We start from the raw sequence: 17,200 nt of genomic DNA, 5'->3' as shown, positions 1-17,200 counted from the left end.
CTTAAACAACAATGCCGTTTTAAAGAAAAAAAAGTGTTAATGAAAGTATTTACTAAAATAAACTGAAGTAAAACAATGTATCTTGGGTGTGAAGAGACAGAATGAAGAGACAGTTTTTTTTGTTGCTATACTATAATACTAGGCTGCCACCCCAGGGAAACAAATATCACCAAACAAATCTGAATCACTAGAGGTCCTGGTTCACCCATACATAAAGACAATAAAACCTGAATCATTAGCATTTTGATTGCACTGCTTTGTCAAAAGCCAACAGAAAGAACATAAGAAAAATAAACAACGCATTGGGTCTCGGAAAGCTCTTGATAGAGTAGAACAAATGATGTGCATTAACTCCTAGCCTTCACGAGACAATGGGAGGGATTCTAATCCAATAATTACCTGGAACGTTTCCATGGCCATGAGTAAAGAAGAAGACAAACGGTGCTAACGCTTAAGACAAGGCGACCTAAGCCCCTTACAAAAACGCTGATATAAATGCAAACACATATTTTCAAGTGGATGAACTTAGAACCTCATCAAGCTTTGAGAATGACCATTTTAATGGGCTTAATGTGCAAGGATTAGAACCTAATTTGCACCTCATCAGAAAAAAAACTCCCGACCTGCCATGAATGAGAGAATCGGAGAGCAAATGAGAAATTCTCTCTCTGATGATGACCACTTCTGAGGGGGGAACAAGGTATGCATGAGACACCTAAGGCCAGTATTTGTAGAGAAACTGCTCTGGCGAGATGGACCATTTTGGGACCCAGCGAGAATAACAGTACGACATTACAACCTCCCATCCTGACCTCGCTCTCTGACAGCGCACTGGACTTCCTTTCGTTCCTACTCATCTGGCTTGTGATCAAGCAGAGGCTTCCTCCTTAATCTCCTAATGCTCGGCTGGCTTCCGTCCGACACAGTGCTTAATTTGTAAATTGGGAGGTGCTGGAACAAAAAGTGCCTTATCATCGCTATTGCGTAGTGGCATAGAGCAGTATAGCCGAGGCCCTTACAGAAGTTGCACACAAAGGGAAGATTTTTTTAAGCCGAGGGTCCAGGAAAATGTGGTCTTTTATAAACGCATTTCATGGAATTCTACATCATTTTAGATGACTGGAGACTTTAGCAGGACACCTAATACCTCACAAATTATTGAAATGATTGAAATGACAGGCTGCTTTGACACTGATAAACTGAGATCAATAAAAATAACCCTGTCTTGAATCCCTCAATAGCCTAGGCTTAGCTGTGTGGAGACACATATTGTACAATGAGGAGGAAGTTAGTCCAACAAAAAAAGCTTTCCAGTTTCACTCAGTCACCCAATGATGTGCAGTTCACTCACCAGCGATGGTCGATGCGCAAAGTGCCAAAAGCCTACAGTATCTCTTTCTTGTAAAACAATGCTGTTCACTCAATAGGCCTATTTGGAAGTTGATAAAAATATGTTGCAGCCTACAGACCGATAAGTATTTTCTGTTGAGCAGAATCCATTTGCTTTCCAACCTGTGTTTTCCGCAACTGTATTCAAAATATTGCAAAAGGCCTGATTTGGCTGCATGATGTTCACTGACAGACTTGCCGCTTGCTCCTGACTGTAGGCATGCCTTGTGATTGGGCTACGCACAATCCACAGCTACGCTACTGTGGGTCAATTATAGGCCTACTCCTGGTGTAGTATTCTGAAGGATTTCATTTTGTTCTGAACAGACTTTGGCAAATGCATTTCAATTTCTCAGGGGTGCTGCGACACCCTTCCTGTGGCTATGATTCTATAAGGAAATAAATGATGTGCAACGCTGGAGAGATGAGAGTCGCAGGCTCATGTCTATTAGAGCAGAGAGAGGGAGAGAGATCATAGACCTTGAATCTCATTCTAGTTCTGGGTGTGATACAGGCGAGCTTCTCTCTCTCACCATAGCAAAGGCCACACGTTGGTCTATAGGCTACAATGTCGCACATTCAATAATGTAGAATAATAGTGAAGACATCAAAACTATGAAAAAAACACATATGGAATCATTTAGTAACCAAAAAAAAGTGTTAGTGAATGAGTAGGGGAATGGATGATCTCTGCATGTGTGGTTTCCACCGTGAAGCATGGAGGAGGAGGTGTGATGGTGCTTTACTGGTGACACTGTCTGTGATTTATTTTGAATTCAAGGCACACTTAACCAGCATGGCTATCCCGTCTGGTTTGCGCTTAGTGGGACTATCATTTGTTTTTCAACAGGACAATGACCCAAAACACACCTCCAGGCTGTGGAAGGGCTATTTGACCAAGGAGAGTGATGGAGTGCTGCATCAGTTGACCTGGCCTCCACAATCATTTGACCTCAACCCAATTGAGATGGTTTGGGATGAGTTGGACTGCAGAGTGAAGGAAAAGCAGCCAACAAATGCTCAGCATATGTAGGAACTCCTTCAAGACTGTTAGAAAAGCATTCCTCATGAAGCTGGTTGAGAGAATGCCAAAAGTGTGCAAAGCAGTCATCAAGGCAAAGAGAGGCTACTTTAAAGGATATCAAATATAAAATATATTTTGATTTGTTTAACACTTTTTTGGTTACTACATGATTACATATGTGTTATTTCATAGTTGTGATGTCTTCACTATTATTCCACAATGTAGAAAATAGTAAAACAATTAAGGAACACCCTTGAATGAATAGGTGTGTCCAAACTTTTGACAGGTACTGTAATGATGATGATTCATGATTTCGACTGGCTGAGAAAAGCTGCCTGCCAGCCCGTCTCGAGAGACAGACCGCAAGGTTTATACAAATCTCCACCATTGAAAACCAATTGCTAGTCTAAAAGAAATTGGAGATAATGTCTAGGTTCTTTTTACAGCGGAGATCAAGTTTATAAATGATCTGACAGGGCTGATGAGACTGTGGATTGCGCAGTGAGATGGAACAGAGTAAATAGGCATTTCAACATCATAGCTTTTGTCGGTGGTAACTTCTGGAATAGACACTGGCTGGAATGGGGTTTTAACAAATCAGCATCCAGTATTATAATACAAGGCTCATGTCAAATACCAGTGCATGTACCAGTAGTGACGGGGGAGAAAAATTGATAAAGTTACATATTGCAATATTTTTGGGGGACAATATTCTATTCTATTGATGAGTCAAAGTATCGATTTGTACTAATAAATAAACTCCTTAACAGCAGTATTTTTCATCCTATAGCTTGTTCTCCATCTTCTTTGTAAATAGTGAGCCAACATGTTTTCAGCACTTATTTCCCTGACTGATCAAAACTCATTTTCTCATGTTCTCTCTGTAGCAGACATACAGTATAGTGAGCAATATGTTCGGGAACATCAAATCACAATAAAATCGCAGTGTCGAATCGCAATATATATAGAATCATGAGAATCAAAATACATATCGTGAGGTGACTGGCAATTCCCAGCCCTATGTACCAGGACATCCAAATCAGTAATGCAATGGCTGGCATTTGCAGGTAACCCTATTAGAACATAGCACCCATAAGCTTTTATAAATTCTCAAATATAACACAAATCCTGCACACTGAAACCATTTCTATGCTCAATGTTAACATTGGCTAGTTTTATCATAAACCAGTAGATTTAAAACTGGGGCTTGATAACCCCTTTCCAACACAGACCTTTAGCCATTATCACTCGAAAACAGATGGGTGCCATGGCAACATCATCCATGGAATGGCTAATCCTTCCACTGTCTCAGTGTTAAAAGTGCTTTAAAAGCAAACAGAGCGTCTGAGTAAAACGGCAGCAGCACTGACCACATATGGGTCACTCTTCCCAGAAGCATGACCTCATACAGCCCGGCTGGGGGGCACTGACAGAGAGACAGCGTCTGGGGTTGCCCACAGGCAGCCGGCCTGGCGCAGCTCAGCAGCACTAACACAGACCTTTATTAAAGGCTCTGTTTCCTCACGGCCAACACGTGAACGGCATGGAGACACCGGCAAGCGGCTTGGGTAGACAGCAAGAAGTAGGCTACATTCAGGAACATTTGAGGATTTGCGCCATTTTGTCAACACAACTCAATCCTCAAACAAATGCTGTTCTTAGGGCCTTATCTAATCAGAACCATAAAAACAACACAGTTTTCATCAGCAAAGTCAGGAGCATCCCTCACACCTCAGCCACAGAGCAGTCCGTTCATCTCTCTCTACCTTGTCCATGTGAACTGAGTCATCGGTGTGGGATAAAAATGTCATGGGACAATAGAGGAGAGCTGCATTCATTCATACATAAATACGAGGCGCTGGGGAGGCAGAATGCAGGGAGTGAGTCACGTCTCTACTCCTACCTGAAGCCTGCAGTGATTTCAATGCCATACTATCCTCAATGCCAAACAGTCAGCGGCAGTCAGTAGGCAGCTTTCATGGCGGTGGGCCTCCAGAGTGGATAACTGAGGTGAAATGTGACGTGAAACACTGCGATGCTATAATGGTAGGCCCCAGTCATGAACCATCACTGACCCCAGTACAAAATGTTTCCAGCCTAAAAAGCCAGGGTCACAAAGATCACAACTGAATGGGTTGAAGGTATCACTTCAATCTGATGTAAATTGATGATGATGATGATGATGATGATGGATGATGATGTCAATGATTGTCTGATCTTATCTTAAAGTGACCATGTAATGTTTGCCTACATATGGCTTAAAGAAGAAAGGGATTCAGCCACAACACAACACCCTCTCACGCTGGTTAGTCCAATATCTACAGACAGTTAATGAAAAGCAACCAAACAACAAGAAACATGTCCCCCAGGATCAAACTTAGACTGCAGACTGAGATGACCTCATAGACCACAGAGAGGAGGAAGGTCCCTTTGCAATATCCTCTCACTTTAGTAGGCCAACGCTCTTCTAGCACAAACTACCCCTAGCCACACTGTCTTTCATGCTCAGCAACCCAGTGTGTGTTTGTGTGCGTGTCTGCGTATAAAATTAAGTAATGAAAAAATAAAAGTCTCTTTTGTTGCATCATAACAACAAAAGATAATTACAGGGAAAATTTGAATTTACGTTGGTGGTTAGGAGAACTAACACCAAAGGTTTGGAGAATTTATGTAAAAGGTTAGGTGAATTGGGTTAAGGTTAGAAAAAGGGTTAGGTTAAGGGTTAGCTAAAATGCTACAGTTGGCCCAGATGCGACTAGAACACACAACCTTTGGATTTCTAGACTGTTGAAGTATAAGCACTGAGGTACATAGGAACTGGAGACGCTTCCAAGATGGCAGACTGTTGCTTGTAATGTAATCTACTCACGTTCGCATACGCCGTGTCATGCTGGTTGCCATCTGCTTTACAGAGCCAATAACGCCTGCGCACTAGCACTCAGTGCACACTGAAGCAGTGCGAGCAACAACGACATCATCACGTCAGAAACATGACAGACATTGGATGAATATAAAATGTCCATATTTTCCTCTGTGAGTGACGGAAAACAAATCAGAATCAAAGACAATTACTTGAATAAGTAAATGAATATTTTTTTGCCACAAAAGTGATGAAAAAAAGTGTATTTTAATTTTTATTTAAAATTGAGACTTCTCTATGGGGCAGTCTATGGGAATTGTATTTTTAGGCTCGACTAAACTACAATACAGAAAGTGTCCTCTGAGCACAGTGGAAAGTGTGCTTCTAGACCAGAACCCCGGGGCATTGGGTACACGCCCACCAGTGGAGGCTGGTGGGAAGAGCTATAGGAGGACGGGCTCATTGTAATGGCTCGAATGGAATCAATGCAATGGAGTCAAACATGCGGTTTCCATATGTTTGATCTGTTTGATACCGTTCCATTTATTCCATTCCAGCCATTACAATGAGCCCAGCCTCCTATAGCTCCTCCCACCAGCCTCCACTGACACCCACCCATCCTCCACTGACCAACCTCCCTTCAATCATTTCTGCCTTCAATAACCTGTCTTTGGTAACCATACCAAACTAACATATTACACTTATTGGAGGTGCAAGGATTTACGTAAAATACCAAACGTTTTTCCAATGAGCCCAGTCTGGGCAAAGAGGTAGTTCCTTTTTTTTCTGGAATTATGCACACACTTCAAATCAGCATGAGCTCAATACCTTTCTGTGTTAAGAGCTAAATCAGTGCATCCTGACTGACTTTACTTCACACAAAATGGAGAGTGTGGGGAGGATATTGACATTCTAATTAAGTGGAGTTGCTTGCTGAGACACCGCCATTCAATTGAGCACTTTTATCCCTCTCATTTATTATGAACTTTGGAAGTGACAATAAGGCATTTGCAAAAAGAGATCAGGAGGTTAGTAAGGCTATTTAAAACACCATTAATAATGACGCATTACAATTACCGTTTCAATGCGGATGGCCACGACATTCGTGGCTTTTTCAGCCCAGGGCGGTCCTTCTCCATAGTTCTGTTGCGAGTCAGGTAATGCTCTGTGTCGGAGTGAAAACGCTGCTTGATTCGGATGTGAGTTCTTGGTTGTCGCCACAAGTGTTTGGGTGCCTTGGCGGAACCAGCACTTTCTCTACTTAGACCTGTGCACTCCATCTTTTCGGTTGTTCCCTCCAACATCAGTAGGCTACCTCTTCGTATGAAACTTCAATGTGCCTACAGGCGGTGGCACATTGCGCTGTCCACGAGCCGAGGTGCTGAAACGAGGGAACGTCAGATAGGAAAGTTCTTTTGCGTCAATATCGACATAACCCCAGTGGATATAAAAGCCACAAACAAATAATATTAACTCTTCAAATATTATACCAAACTATTCATTTGATACTCTTTTCTATCGCTGCCTTTCAATCTATGGAGAGTCATCGGTTGGCAAAAAATGTTTTTGCAATCCTAGCTCTCGCAATGTAGCCTACATGTGCGTATAACAAGGAGTAAAAGAAAACTACTTGTTTTGCCCATTTCAGAAAACTCTTCAAACGGAAGGACGTCGGAGTGAGAGTAGCATTATTCGATAGGTGAACTCACTCCACTGCTTGTGTTGTTGGGCTCCCATCTGCGCGCGTTATGAAGCAGTTCAGCCAACTGTTGGGACTGAGCGAGCACGACTGACGCGAGGTATTCATCACATTACATCACCGAGTGAGCGACATTGACTAGGAATTCTGTAAATGACTAATCCTTCTGTGAAATAAAACATTGATTTGTTATGTTATCAACTTTGGACACTTTCAAGTTAGCTTCTTCTGGGATTCAAATCATTAAAGTGAAAATTGCCCCCAGTTTTCTGTGATACAATTGAAGGGATTATGTTAAAAAAAAAAATCTCCGTATTTTGTTCAGTTAAAAACAAACTACAAAAGATATGCAGTCAGTCAAGGTTGGCAAGGAAAGTTTAAGAAAGTCAGTTCATTCCTCTTTAAATGTGTTTCTTTATAAGGCTGGTAAATGATTTCAATAAAAAAGGAAGCGTTTTTATTGAACTTTCATTTCCCTACAAGATAGATAGAATACAATTAATTGCACTTGCAGTTCCAGTTTGTTCTCTTTCATTTCCTTCACCATGATACAACCATTGGACTGTGACATAACATCGTTTCTTCATCTCATTATCAGTTTATGGTCACTGCTATGAATAAGATGGTATTCTAGTATTGATAAACTATGACTCAGAGTTGATATAGCCCTCTACAGACTTATATACCCTGTGATGCTCAACATTAAAAAGGCAATAACACTCTCCATACACTCCACATAGCCATGACATCCAGTCATTTTTATTTGACAGTAATAGACCTTCGAATACAGTCTGTACCAAAAAGCCCTGCATAATTGCACAAAGTTTTCAAATGAATTACCGAGGACTCGGCCATTCATTTTCTCTCTAGATCTGAGCATGTCACTGTGCCCTTTTCCCGGCTTTGCAAACATGATGGGCTCTTATTGGAATAGGAGAGAAAGCGCAAGCCATATGAAGAGAGGGAAAGACATGAGACAACTAAAAAATGAGAGAAAAACGAGAGGGCAGAGAGGAAGAAAGAAAAAAGGGAGAAAAATGGAGAGAAAGACATGACAAACAGACATAGAGAGAGCGAGAGAACCAGGCAAGACTCTCCCCCTCCCCATATCTTCTCTGACCTTTCTCCCACTTGCCTCTTCAGGGCCATTCCAGTAATTACCCGTCAATTCATAAGGAGAAAGGAGAATCATTAATACCTGTAACACAGCAACAACCAACAACAAAAGCCCCGTCATACAGAATCCTGCCTCCTTTCCTGTCATCTGGCCTCCGTGAGGCCTGCGATGCCGAGAAGCAGACGGTAGAGGCGTCAGCTCAGAGAGGATACATGTACCGCCGGGCCATAACGAAATTTGTGGATAAACAAACACAGACACAATAAAGCAGGTGACCTCCGTTGACCTGAGGCTGGGAGAGGGAGAGGCGGGAAGCAGCCGTCAGACAGAAGGCTTTTCTTAACCCCCTCTGGGCTTAGAGAGATTCCACCTTCATATTATTGACTGAGCTGAATCTGGGCCACAAAGATAAATAGGGGCAGGGAGCTGTGATTGGAAGACGCTGTGTGAGTGAGTGCATAAACACTGGGACAAACACAGACATACAGATAACTGCCAAAATAAACACAATTTAGTAAATTAGGGATACAAAGTATATTTAAAGCAGATACCTCAACACAGGTGTGGTTCCTGAGTTAATTAAGCAATTAACATCATGCTTAGGTTCATGTTTAAAATGCCCAGTTGCCCATTATTTTGGCTACCATGGCTAGAAGAAGATCTCAGTGACTTTGATAGAGGGGTCTCAAAGGAGCATAGGGGGTTTAAAAGGTGTGTGTTTATGTGTGTGTCTCAGTCACTAGATCTCAACCCAACGGAACACTTATGGGAGATTCTGGAGTGGCGCCTGAGACAGTGATTTCCACCTCCATCAACAAAACACCAAATTATGGAATTTCTTGTGGAAGAATGGTGTCGCATAGATAGACTTCCAATAGAATACCAGACACTTGTAGAATCTATGCCAAGGTGCACTGAAGCTGTTACGGCGGCTTGTGGTGGCCCAATGCCCTATTAAGACACTTTGTATTGGGGTTTCCTTTATTTTGGAAGTTACCTGTACGTCCAAGCACACGCACACATATCCACAAAAGTTAGTCAGTCTCCGCTTCCCTCAGCCTTGGCTAGATTAGCTTGATTTGAAAACCAAATGTCACAGGTGCAGTTTCCATCCCAACTAATTTGACTGCTTTGAAAGAAAGTGTGGAGAAAATTCAAACTCTTGCAGCAGACTTAAATATCACACAGTCGCCTTCTCAATGAATCACACTGCGGACCGCTCATGGCTTGTTGAGCACATAGAGGGAGAGAAACGAGAGATTGTGCGGGTTCGGGGGGAGTAACGGAGCGAGTCTGACAAGTCGGAGACCATTACGATGACACAGTACGTGTTTGATAGATCACAGGAAAAAAGCAGGAATAGGCATTTTTAGGCTACAGTCCAAGCTATGTCTTCCAATGGTGCAACAGCTGTCGGCATCCAAAGATTATCCAACTTGAATAAATGCCTGGAGGTAAGGACACCAGCGGTGGTGTAGCCTAAGGGTGATACGGATATCACTTATTGTTGATATCTACATAGTGCAATGATGTGAATCACACTGCTTCTCTCTCATTTAGCTATTTGTGCCTTACGGATTGTGGTTGTTGAGGATGGCTGTTCACAAATGTATATGTGTATTTTAACCCAATAATGGTTGAAGTGAACTTAACAATGCCTCACTAATTCAACTGTCACACCACATGAGAATCCAAAATATAAGATTGTTTTTCTCCAATGTTAATAAACATTGTAAATGTAAACAAACCGTATATAGCCTCAGAACATGGTTAAAACAATCATTTTGATATCATGGATGGTCAGTCCTTGCATCCATAGCTCTGTCTATTACCTTAGATACATTTGTCCAGAAACATCCCGCAGTTTTTTTTACCAAAACAGAGACGGGTTTTCGCTTTGTTGTTGTTTCAACTGTGGATTTGCCCTTGAAACAGCTGCAAATGATCGAGATATCAAAGTGTCACCAACAGCACATGGCATACATTTTTCACATGCAAATAGCACTTTTCGGTAGTACTCAAAGCATGCCATTCCACGAGAACATGAAAAATGGCGCTGCAATGGATAGCAGCCATTAAGTGTTTTTTTTGCGCTGATCTTAACTTCGTATGGTAGATAATGTTTCCGCCATCGTTTCCTATGACTGAAAAGAGCGTCTGGACATCAGAACAGCGACCACTCACCTCGATTTGGATGAAGGTTTTTGCTTCAACGAGTCGGAGGCACAGGACATACTGCTCAGCCCGGACCAGGCCCTAATCCCCGAGACTCGGAAAAAGAAAAAGGTGGAGTAAGAGAGGCCGATCACGGGCATCCTGACGAAAATACATTGGTGAGTACATAAACCGCCTCTACCCTCCATTCTATTGGTGAATGTATCATTGGAGAACAATCACTGCAGAACAAACTGAACGAGCTCCATTCGAGACTATCCTATCAACGGTACCTGAAGAACTGTAATACCCTACGTTTCTCAGAGTCGTGGCTGAACAAGGACATGGATAATATACTGAACATCTAACTGTTTTTTCTATGCAACGGCAGTGTCGGGTAATCTCAAGTGGGGAGGTGTGTGTCTCTTTGTTAACAACAGCTGGTGTGCAATCTCTGATATTAAGGAACTCTCGAGGCTCTGCTCACCTGTGTTAAAATACCGCATGGGCCTCCTGAGTGACATAGCGGTCTAAGGCACTGCATTGCCATGCTAGAGGTGTCACTACAGACACAGGTTTGATCCCGGGCTGTGTCGCAGGCGGCCGCGACCGGGAGACCCATGTGGCGGCGCACAATTGGCCCAGTGTCATCCGGGTTAGGGGGAAGGTTTGGCCGGCTGGGATGTCCTTGTCTCATCGCCTTCTAGCGACTCCTTGTGGCGGGCCGTGCGCATGCACGCTGACTTCGGTCGCCGTACACAGTGTTTACCAAGAGGAGTTTTCATCTATATTTTTCATATCTGTCTATTTACCACCACAAACTGATGCTGGCACTTAGACCACACTCAACGAGCTGTATAGGGCCATAAGCAAACCAGAAAATGCTCATCCATAGGCGGTGCTCCTAGTGGCCAGTGATTTTAATGCAGGGAAACTGAAATCCATTTTACCAAATTTCTACCATCATGTCACCTGTGCAACTTTTACTCCACACACAGAAACGCATACAAAGCTCTCCCTCGCCCTTCATTTGGCAGATCTGACTATAACTCTACCCTCATGATTCCAAGCAAAAACTCAAACAGGAAGTACCAGTGACCCATTCAATACAGAAGTGGTCTGATGAAGCGTATGTTAAGCTAGTACAGACTGAAATATGTTCCGGGATTCATCCGATGGCATTGAGGCGTTTACCACATCAGTCACCGACTTCATTAATAAGTGCATCGACAACCTCGTCCCCACAGTGATCGTACATACATATCCCAACCAGAAGCTAGGGATTACAAGCAACATCCGAACTGAGCTAGAGCTGCCGCTTTCAAGGAGCAGGACACTCATCCGTACGCGTATAAGAAATCTACCATCAAACAGGAAAAGCGTCAACAGGACTAAGATCAAATCCTACTTCACCGGCTCTGATGTTTGTCGGATGTGTTAGGGCTTGCAAACTACCATGGATTACAAACGGAAAGCCGCGAGCTTCCAAGTGATGTGAGCCTACCAGATGAGCTAAATGTCTTCTATTCTCACTTCAAGGCAAGAAACACTGAACCATGCATGATAGCAACAGCTGTTCCGGACGACTGTATGATCACGCTCTCCGTAGCCGATGTGAGTAAGACCTTTAAACAGGTTAACATTCCGACGGATTAACAGTACACCAAGGTAAAATGTCTAAATGACTATCGCCCCGTAGCACTCACATCTGTAGCCATGAGATGCTTTAAAAGGCTGGTCATGGCTCACATCAACACCATCATCCAAGAGCCACAGGTGACGCAATCTCTATTACACTGCCCTTTCCCATCTGGACAACTAAATCATAAACAACACAGTAGGCTAATAGGTCCTTAGTTGTGGGGTTATGCCCAGGTAGAACCATCTGTCTAATCTATACTTCCATATTTCCAAATCCTATTCTTGAAGATCAAGGGGTATTAAATTAATTGGAATGACTGGAAATCTGACAGACTTTGCTTTTAATGTAAATATATAACAATTCATATTATTATCTGTAGTAGAAAGCAATTGGTTAAAAGAAGCCTACATAACCAGCCCATAAAGTAAAATGCAACATCAATTTATGGCTAGTAAACTCTAACATTGATTTATCCTGCAATAGACGTCATTCAATTGGTAATATGAATTTTTGTCTTCTTCTAATGACTCTTAAGGGGAAAGTAATCTAAAAGAAACTGAAAGTAAGGAAATTACAATACTGAGTTTGATAATCAAAAAGTTACATTACTGATTGCAATTCTGGACAGGTAACTAGTAACTAACGGATTACATTTAGAAAGTAAACTACCAAACCCTGAGATTGTGAGTACTCGAGTGACAGAGTCAGAAATAAAGAGAGGCAGCTCTCGACAGAGTGAGTGTTTCTAATGAAATGAGAGAGAACGAAAAACAAAGAGATGGAAACAGAGCATTACAGAGACATAGTTGAAAGAGTAACAAGCTGCTCCACTGACTTGGAGTTGTTGATGGTCTCCAGGCTCTTGGCAGCCACGCTGGCAAGGGCATTCCTGTAGTGGGCCTCCAGGTCCAGCAGCCTGCGGTGGTCTTGGGTGTGGGTGGAGTGGCGCCGAGACAGTGGGGGCAGCAGTATTGTCCCTGAGAAACGCCGCCGCACTGCATAGCTGAGGTTGGCCGTGGGTAAAGAGTCCCTCAGACTCTGTGGAGGAAACAAAATACTATCAGAGGACAGGTATTCTGATCAATTATATAATCATTTTAGAAAGGATTTGACATATTTCTCTTGACATTTCTGTACGCAAGGGATATTATTTAGCTACGTTTCAGGAAAAGCAATCACTTAGATTTTTTTTTATTGTTGAGTAAAATATCAAGGGAATTTCAGAACTCTATGAACATCTACATGTGGCGGGAAAACTTGAGACAGAAGCAATACCTTGTCCAGGGTATCACAATGTTGTTGCATTTATGAGAAGCTAAAACTTATGAAAAGCTAAAATGTCATTTCTTTGGACCACAAAGTAATACAATTCTCAGTGTAAGATCCACCGCAGCTAGGTACAGCGTCCTGACAAATAGCATGACGACACTCAGGCACCAAACAATGGATTCTCACAACCGGGCAATAACTGCAAGGGTTAAATGTATCAACTCAACTGGAACCAGTGAATGTAACAGGCCTCTGTGTATACATGTGGGACAACAAGGCTCAGAGAATGAGTTGATGTGATGTGTCAGACCATTTCGAATGTGTGGCACAAGTTCAACACAAAAAGCCTCACACATGAACACATCTTCACCCAATGCCAAAAACACAATTACCAGAGTGACAAAGTGGACTCAGCTCAATACGTACATTTCCTAATTATTGAGTGCACTAACCCAAACCATGCTTGACTGGTCTCCTTGTGTTCTAAGGAGTGAGAATTCAGGGAGCGGACGAGTATTGATTCCTGCCTTGTTGTTAACACCTGAGGCCTGAATGTTTAACTGCCTTAAGCCTGGTATTAATCTAGATTCCCATCAATGAAGGGTTTTAAAGTGAAGTCAAGCCATCTGTGTGAGTTTGTGGTGTACCCATTTGTTTTTTTGTTTTTTTGGGGGGGGGGGGGGGGGGGGGTGGTCCAAAAAGTTACATATTGCAGCTTTAAAGCAGTAATTCATATTTAATATGTGTTTGATGAATTCGATACAATTCCATTTATTCCGTTCCAGCCAATACTAGGAGCCCGTCCTCCCCAATTAAGGTGCCACCAACCTCCTGTGCTAGACAGTGCACGGGTTAAATTGGCTGGTGTGAAGTAGCCTGCCAGAATATACTATTCCATTTCTATTGCACCATCTGGATATATTTTTACCTGGTGTTATTTTGAGCCTGTGGTTGCAAAATGGGAACATACGGATGGGAAATACATAGATATGTCTAATACAATATATTCTTGCTTTGAGAAGTTGAGATCTGTTGCAATTAAAATGAATAGAAATTAAAAACAAAGCATTTTCTTCTGAAACTCGTCAGTCTATTCTTCTTCTGAGAAATGAAGGCTATTCCATGCGAGAAATTTCCAAGAAACTGAAGATCTCGTACAACGCTGTGTACTACTCCCTTCACAGAACAGCGCAAACTGGCTCTAACCAGACTAGAAAGAGGAATGGGAGGCCCCGGTGCACAACTGAGCAAGAGGACAAGTACATTAGTGTCTAGTTTGAGAAACAGACACCTCACAAGTACTCAACTGGCAGCTTCATTAAATAGTACCCGCAAAACACCAGTCTCAACGTCAACAGTGAAGAGGCGACTCTGGGATGCTGGCCTTCTAGGCAGAGTTCCTCTGTCCAGTGTCTGTGTTCTTTTGCCCATCTTAATCTTTTATTTTTATTGGCCAGTCTAAGATATTACTTTTTCTTTGCAACTCTGCAAAACTCTAAAATAAGTTTTAATGACTCCAACCTAAGTGTATGTAAACTTCCGTAAACTATATTTTTGTCTGCTGCCACGTCCTGACCAGTAAAGGGGTCTTTTGTCATTGTAGTATGGTCAGGGCGTGGCAGGGGGTGTTTGTTTTGGGTGTTTTGGGGTTTTTGGTCTAGGGGATTTTGGTTCTAGTTTTTATTTTCTAGGTTCGTTTTCCAGGTTTGGCCGAGTGTGGTTTCCAATCAGAGGCAGGTGTCTTTCGTTGTCTCTGATTGGAAGCCATACTTAGGCAGCCTGTTATCCTTTGGGTTTTGTGGGTGGTTGTTTTCCGTTTTGTGTAAGTACCTGACGGAACTGTCGGTTGTCGGTTTTGTTATTTTTTTGTAAAAGTGTTATCTCATTAAAATTAAAAGAAGATGAGCACTATACCCGCTGCGCCTTGGTCTGTTCTTTACGACGCCCCTGACATCTGCCCTACCATCCCACCCTCTTCCAACACACAATCAAGATAAAATGTTGGATTTCAAATAATTAATTTGTATTGCCTGCATTTCAGAACATACAACACGTCAGACAATTGTCCACAACGTACAAGAACATACTTTTTTTTTTTAAATAGCACCCCGAAACTAATCCATATTGTCTATGTGTTATTTCATAAGATAATAATCATTCCTATATTATGAAATCTTAAAATGGATTTATATTATTTCATGAACCCAACAGTCCAAACATCAGACTAAAGCCTCAGCTGAACATGATGTTCACACTCAGATTGCAATCTGATCAAAGCAAAGCATGAGAGCGTGTGGTATTAACACAGATACAGTTGAAGTCGGAAGTTTACATACACTTAGGTTGGAGTCATTAAAACTCGTTTTTCATCCACTGCACAAATTTCTTGTTAACAAACTATCGTTTTGGCAAGTCGATTAGGACATCTACTTTGTGCATGACACACGTACTTTTTCCAACATTTGTTTACAGACAGATTATTTAATTTATAATTCACTGTATCACAATTCCAGTGGGTCACAAGTTTACATACACTAAGTTGACTGTGCCTTTAAACAGCTTGGAAAATTCCAGAAAATGATGTCATGGCTTTAGAAGCTTCTGATAGGCTAATTTACATCATTTGAGTCAATTGGAGGTGTACCTGTGGATGTATTTCAAGGCCTACCTTCAAACTCAGTGCCTCTTTGCTTGACATCATGGGAAAATCAAAAGAAATCAGCCAAGACCTCAGAAAAAAAATTGTAGACCTCCACAAGTCTGGTTCATCCTTGGGAGCAATTTCCAAACGCCTGAAGGTACCACGTTCATCTCTACAAACAATAGTACACAAGTATAAACACCATGGGACCATGCAGCCGTCATACCGCTCAGGAAGGAGACGCGTTCTGTCTCCTAGAGATGGACGTACTTTGGTGCGAAAAGTGCAAATCAATCCCAGAACAACAGCAAAGGACCGTGTGAAAATGCTGGAGGAAACAGGTACAAAAGTATCTATATCCACAATAAAATAAGTCCTATATCGACATAACCTGAAAGGCCGCTCAGCAAGGAAGAAGCCACTGCTCCAAAACCACCATAAAAAAAGCCAGACTACGGTTTGCAACTGCACATGGGGACAAAGATCGTACTTTTGGAGAAATGTCCTCTGGTCTGATGAAACAAAAATAGAACTGTTTGGCCATAATGACCATCGTTATGTTTGGTGGAAAAAGGGGGAGGCTTGCAAGCCGAAGAACACCATCCCAACCGTGAAGCACGGGGGTGGCAGCATCATGTTGTGGGGGTGCTTTGCTGCAGGAGGGACTGGTGCACTTCACAAAATAGATGGCATCATGAGGTAGGACAATTATGTGGATATATTGAAGCAACATCTCAAGACATCAGTCAGGAAGTTAAAGCTTGGTTGCAAATGGGTCTTCCAAAATGGACGATGACCCCTAGCATACTTCCAAAGCTGTGGCAAAATGGCTTAAGGACAACAAAGTCAAGGTATTGGAGTGGCCATCACAAAGCCCTGACCTCAATCCTATATAAAATTTGTGGGTAGAACTGAAAAAGCGTGTGCGAGCAAGGAGGCCTACAAACCTGACTCAGTTACACCAGCTAGGTCTGGAGGAATGGGCCAAAATTCACCCAACTTATTGTGGGAAGCTTGTGGAAGGCAACCCGAAACGTTTGACCCAAGTTAAAGAATTTAAAGGCAATGCTACCAAATACTAATTGAGTGTACGTAAACGTCTGACCAACCGGGAATGTGATGAAAGAAATAAAATCTGAAATAATAATTCTCTCTAGTATTATTCTGACATTTCACATTCTTAAAATAAAGTGGTGATCCTAACTGACCTAAACAGGGAATTTTTACTAGGATTAAATTTCAGGAATTGTGAAAAACTGAGTTTAAATGTATTTGGCTAAGGTTTATGTAAACTTCCGACTTCAACTGTACATACATACGGAATCACTGGTCACTTTAATAAATGTTTACATACGGCGTTACTCATTTCATATGTATATACTGTATTCTATTCTACTGTATTTTA

At 42.1% G+C, this 17,200-nt stretch overlaps 1 protein-coding gene across 2 annotated transcripts in view; it reads right to left on the bottom strand.

The window, feature by feature from the left end:
- Positions 1-17,200, bottom strand: part of LOC106613633 (3',5'-cyclic-AMP phosphodiesterase 4C) — a 166,299-nt gene that overhangs the window by 112,069 nt on the left and 37,030 nt on the right. For both annotated transcript variants that reach the window (XM_045687395.2, XM_045687396.2), the window contains exon 6: positions 12,721-12,923. In XM_045687395.2, coding sequence (XP_045543351.1) covers positions 12,721-12,923 — 203 coding nt within the window. The remainder of the gene's footprint in view (positions 1-12,720; positions 12,924-17,200) is intronic.

Source organism: Salmo salar, chromosome 10, assembly GCF_965601325.2.
Source record: "Salmo salar chromosome 10, fSalSal1, whole genome shotgun sequence".
In the NCBI taxonomy this organism is placed as follows: Eukaryota; Metazoa; Chordata; class Actinopteri; order Salmoniformes; family Salmonidae; genus Salmo; species Salmo salar.
This window is presented reverse-complemented; position numbering and strand designations above follow the sequence as displayed.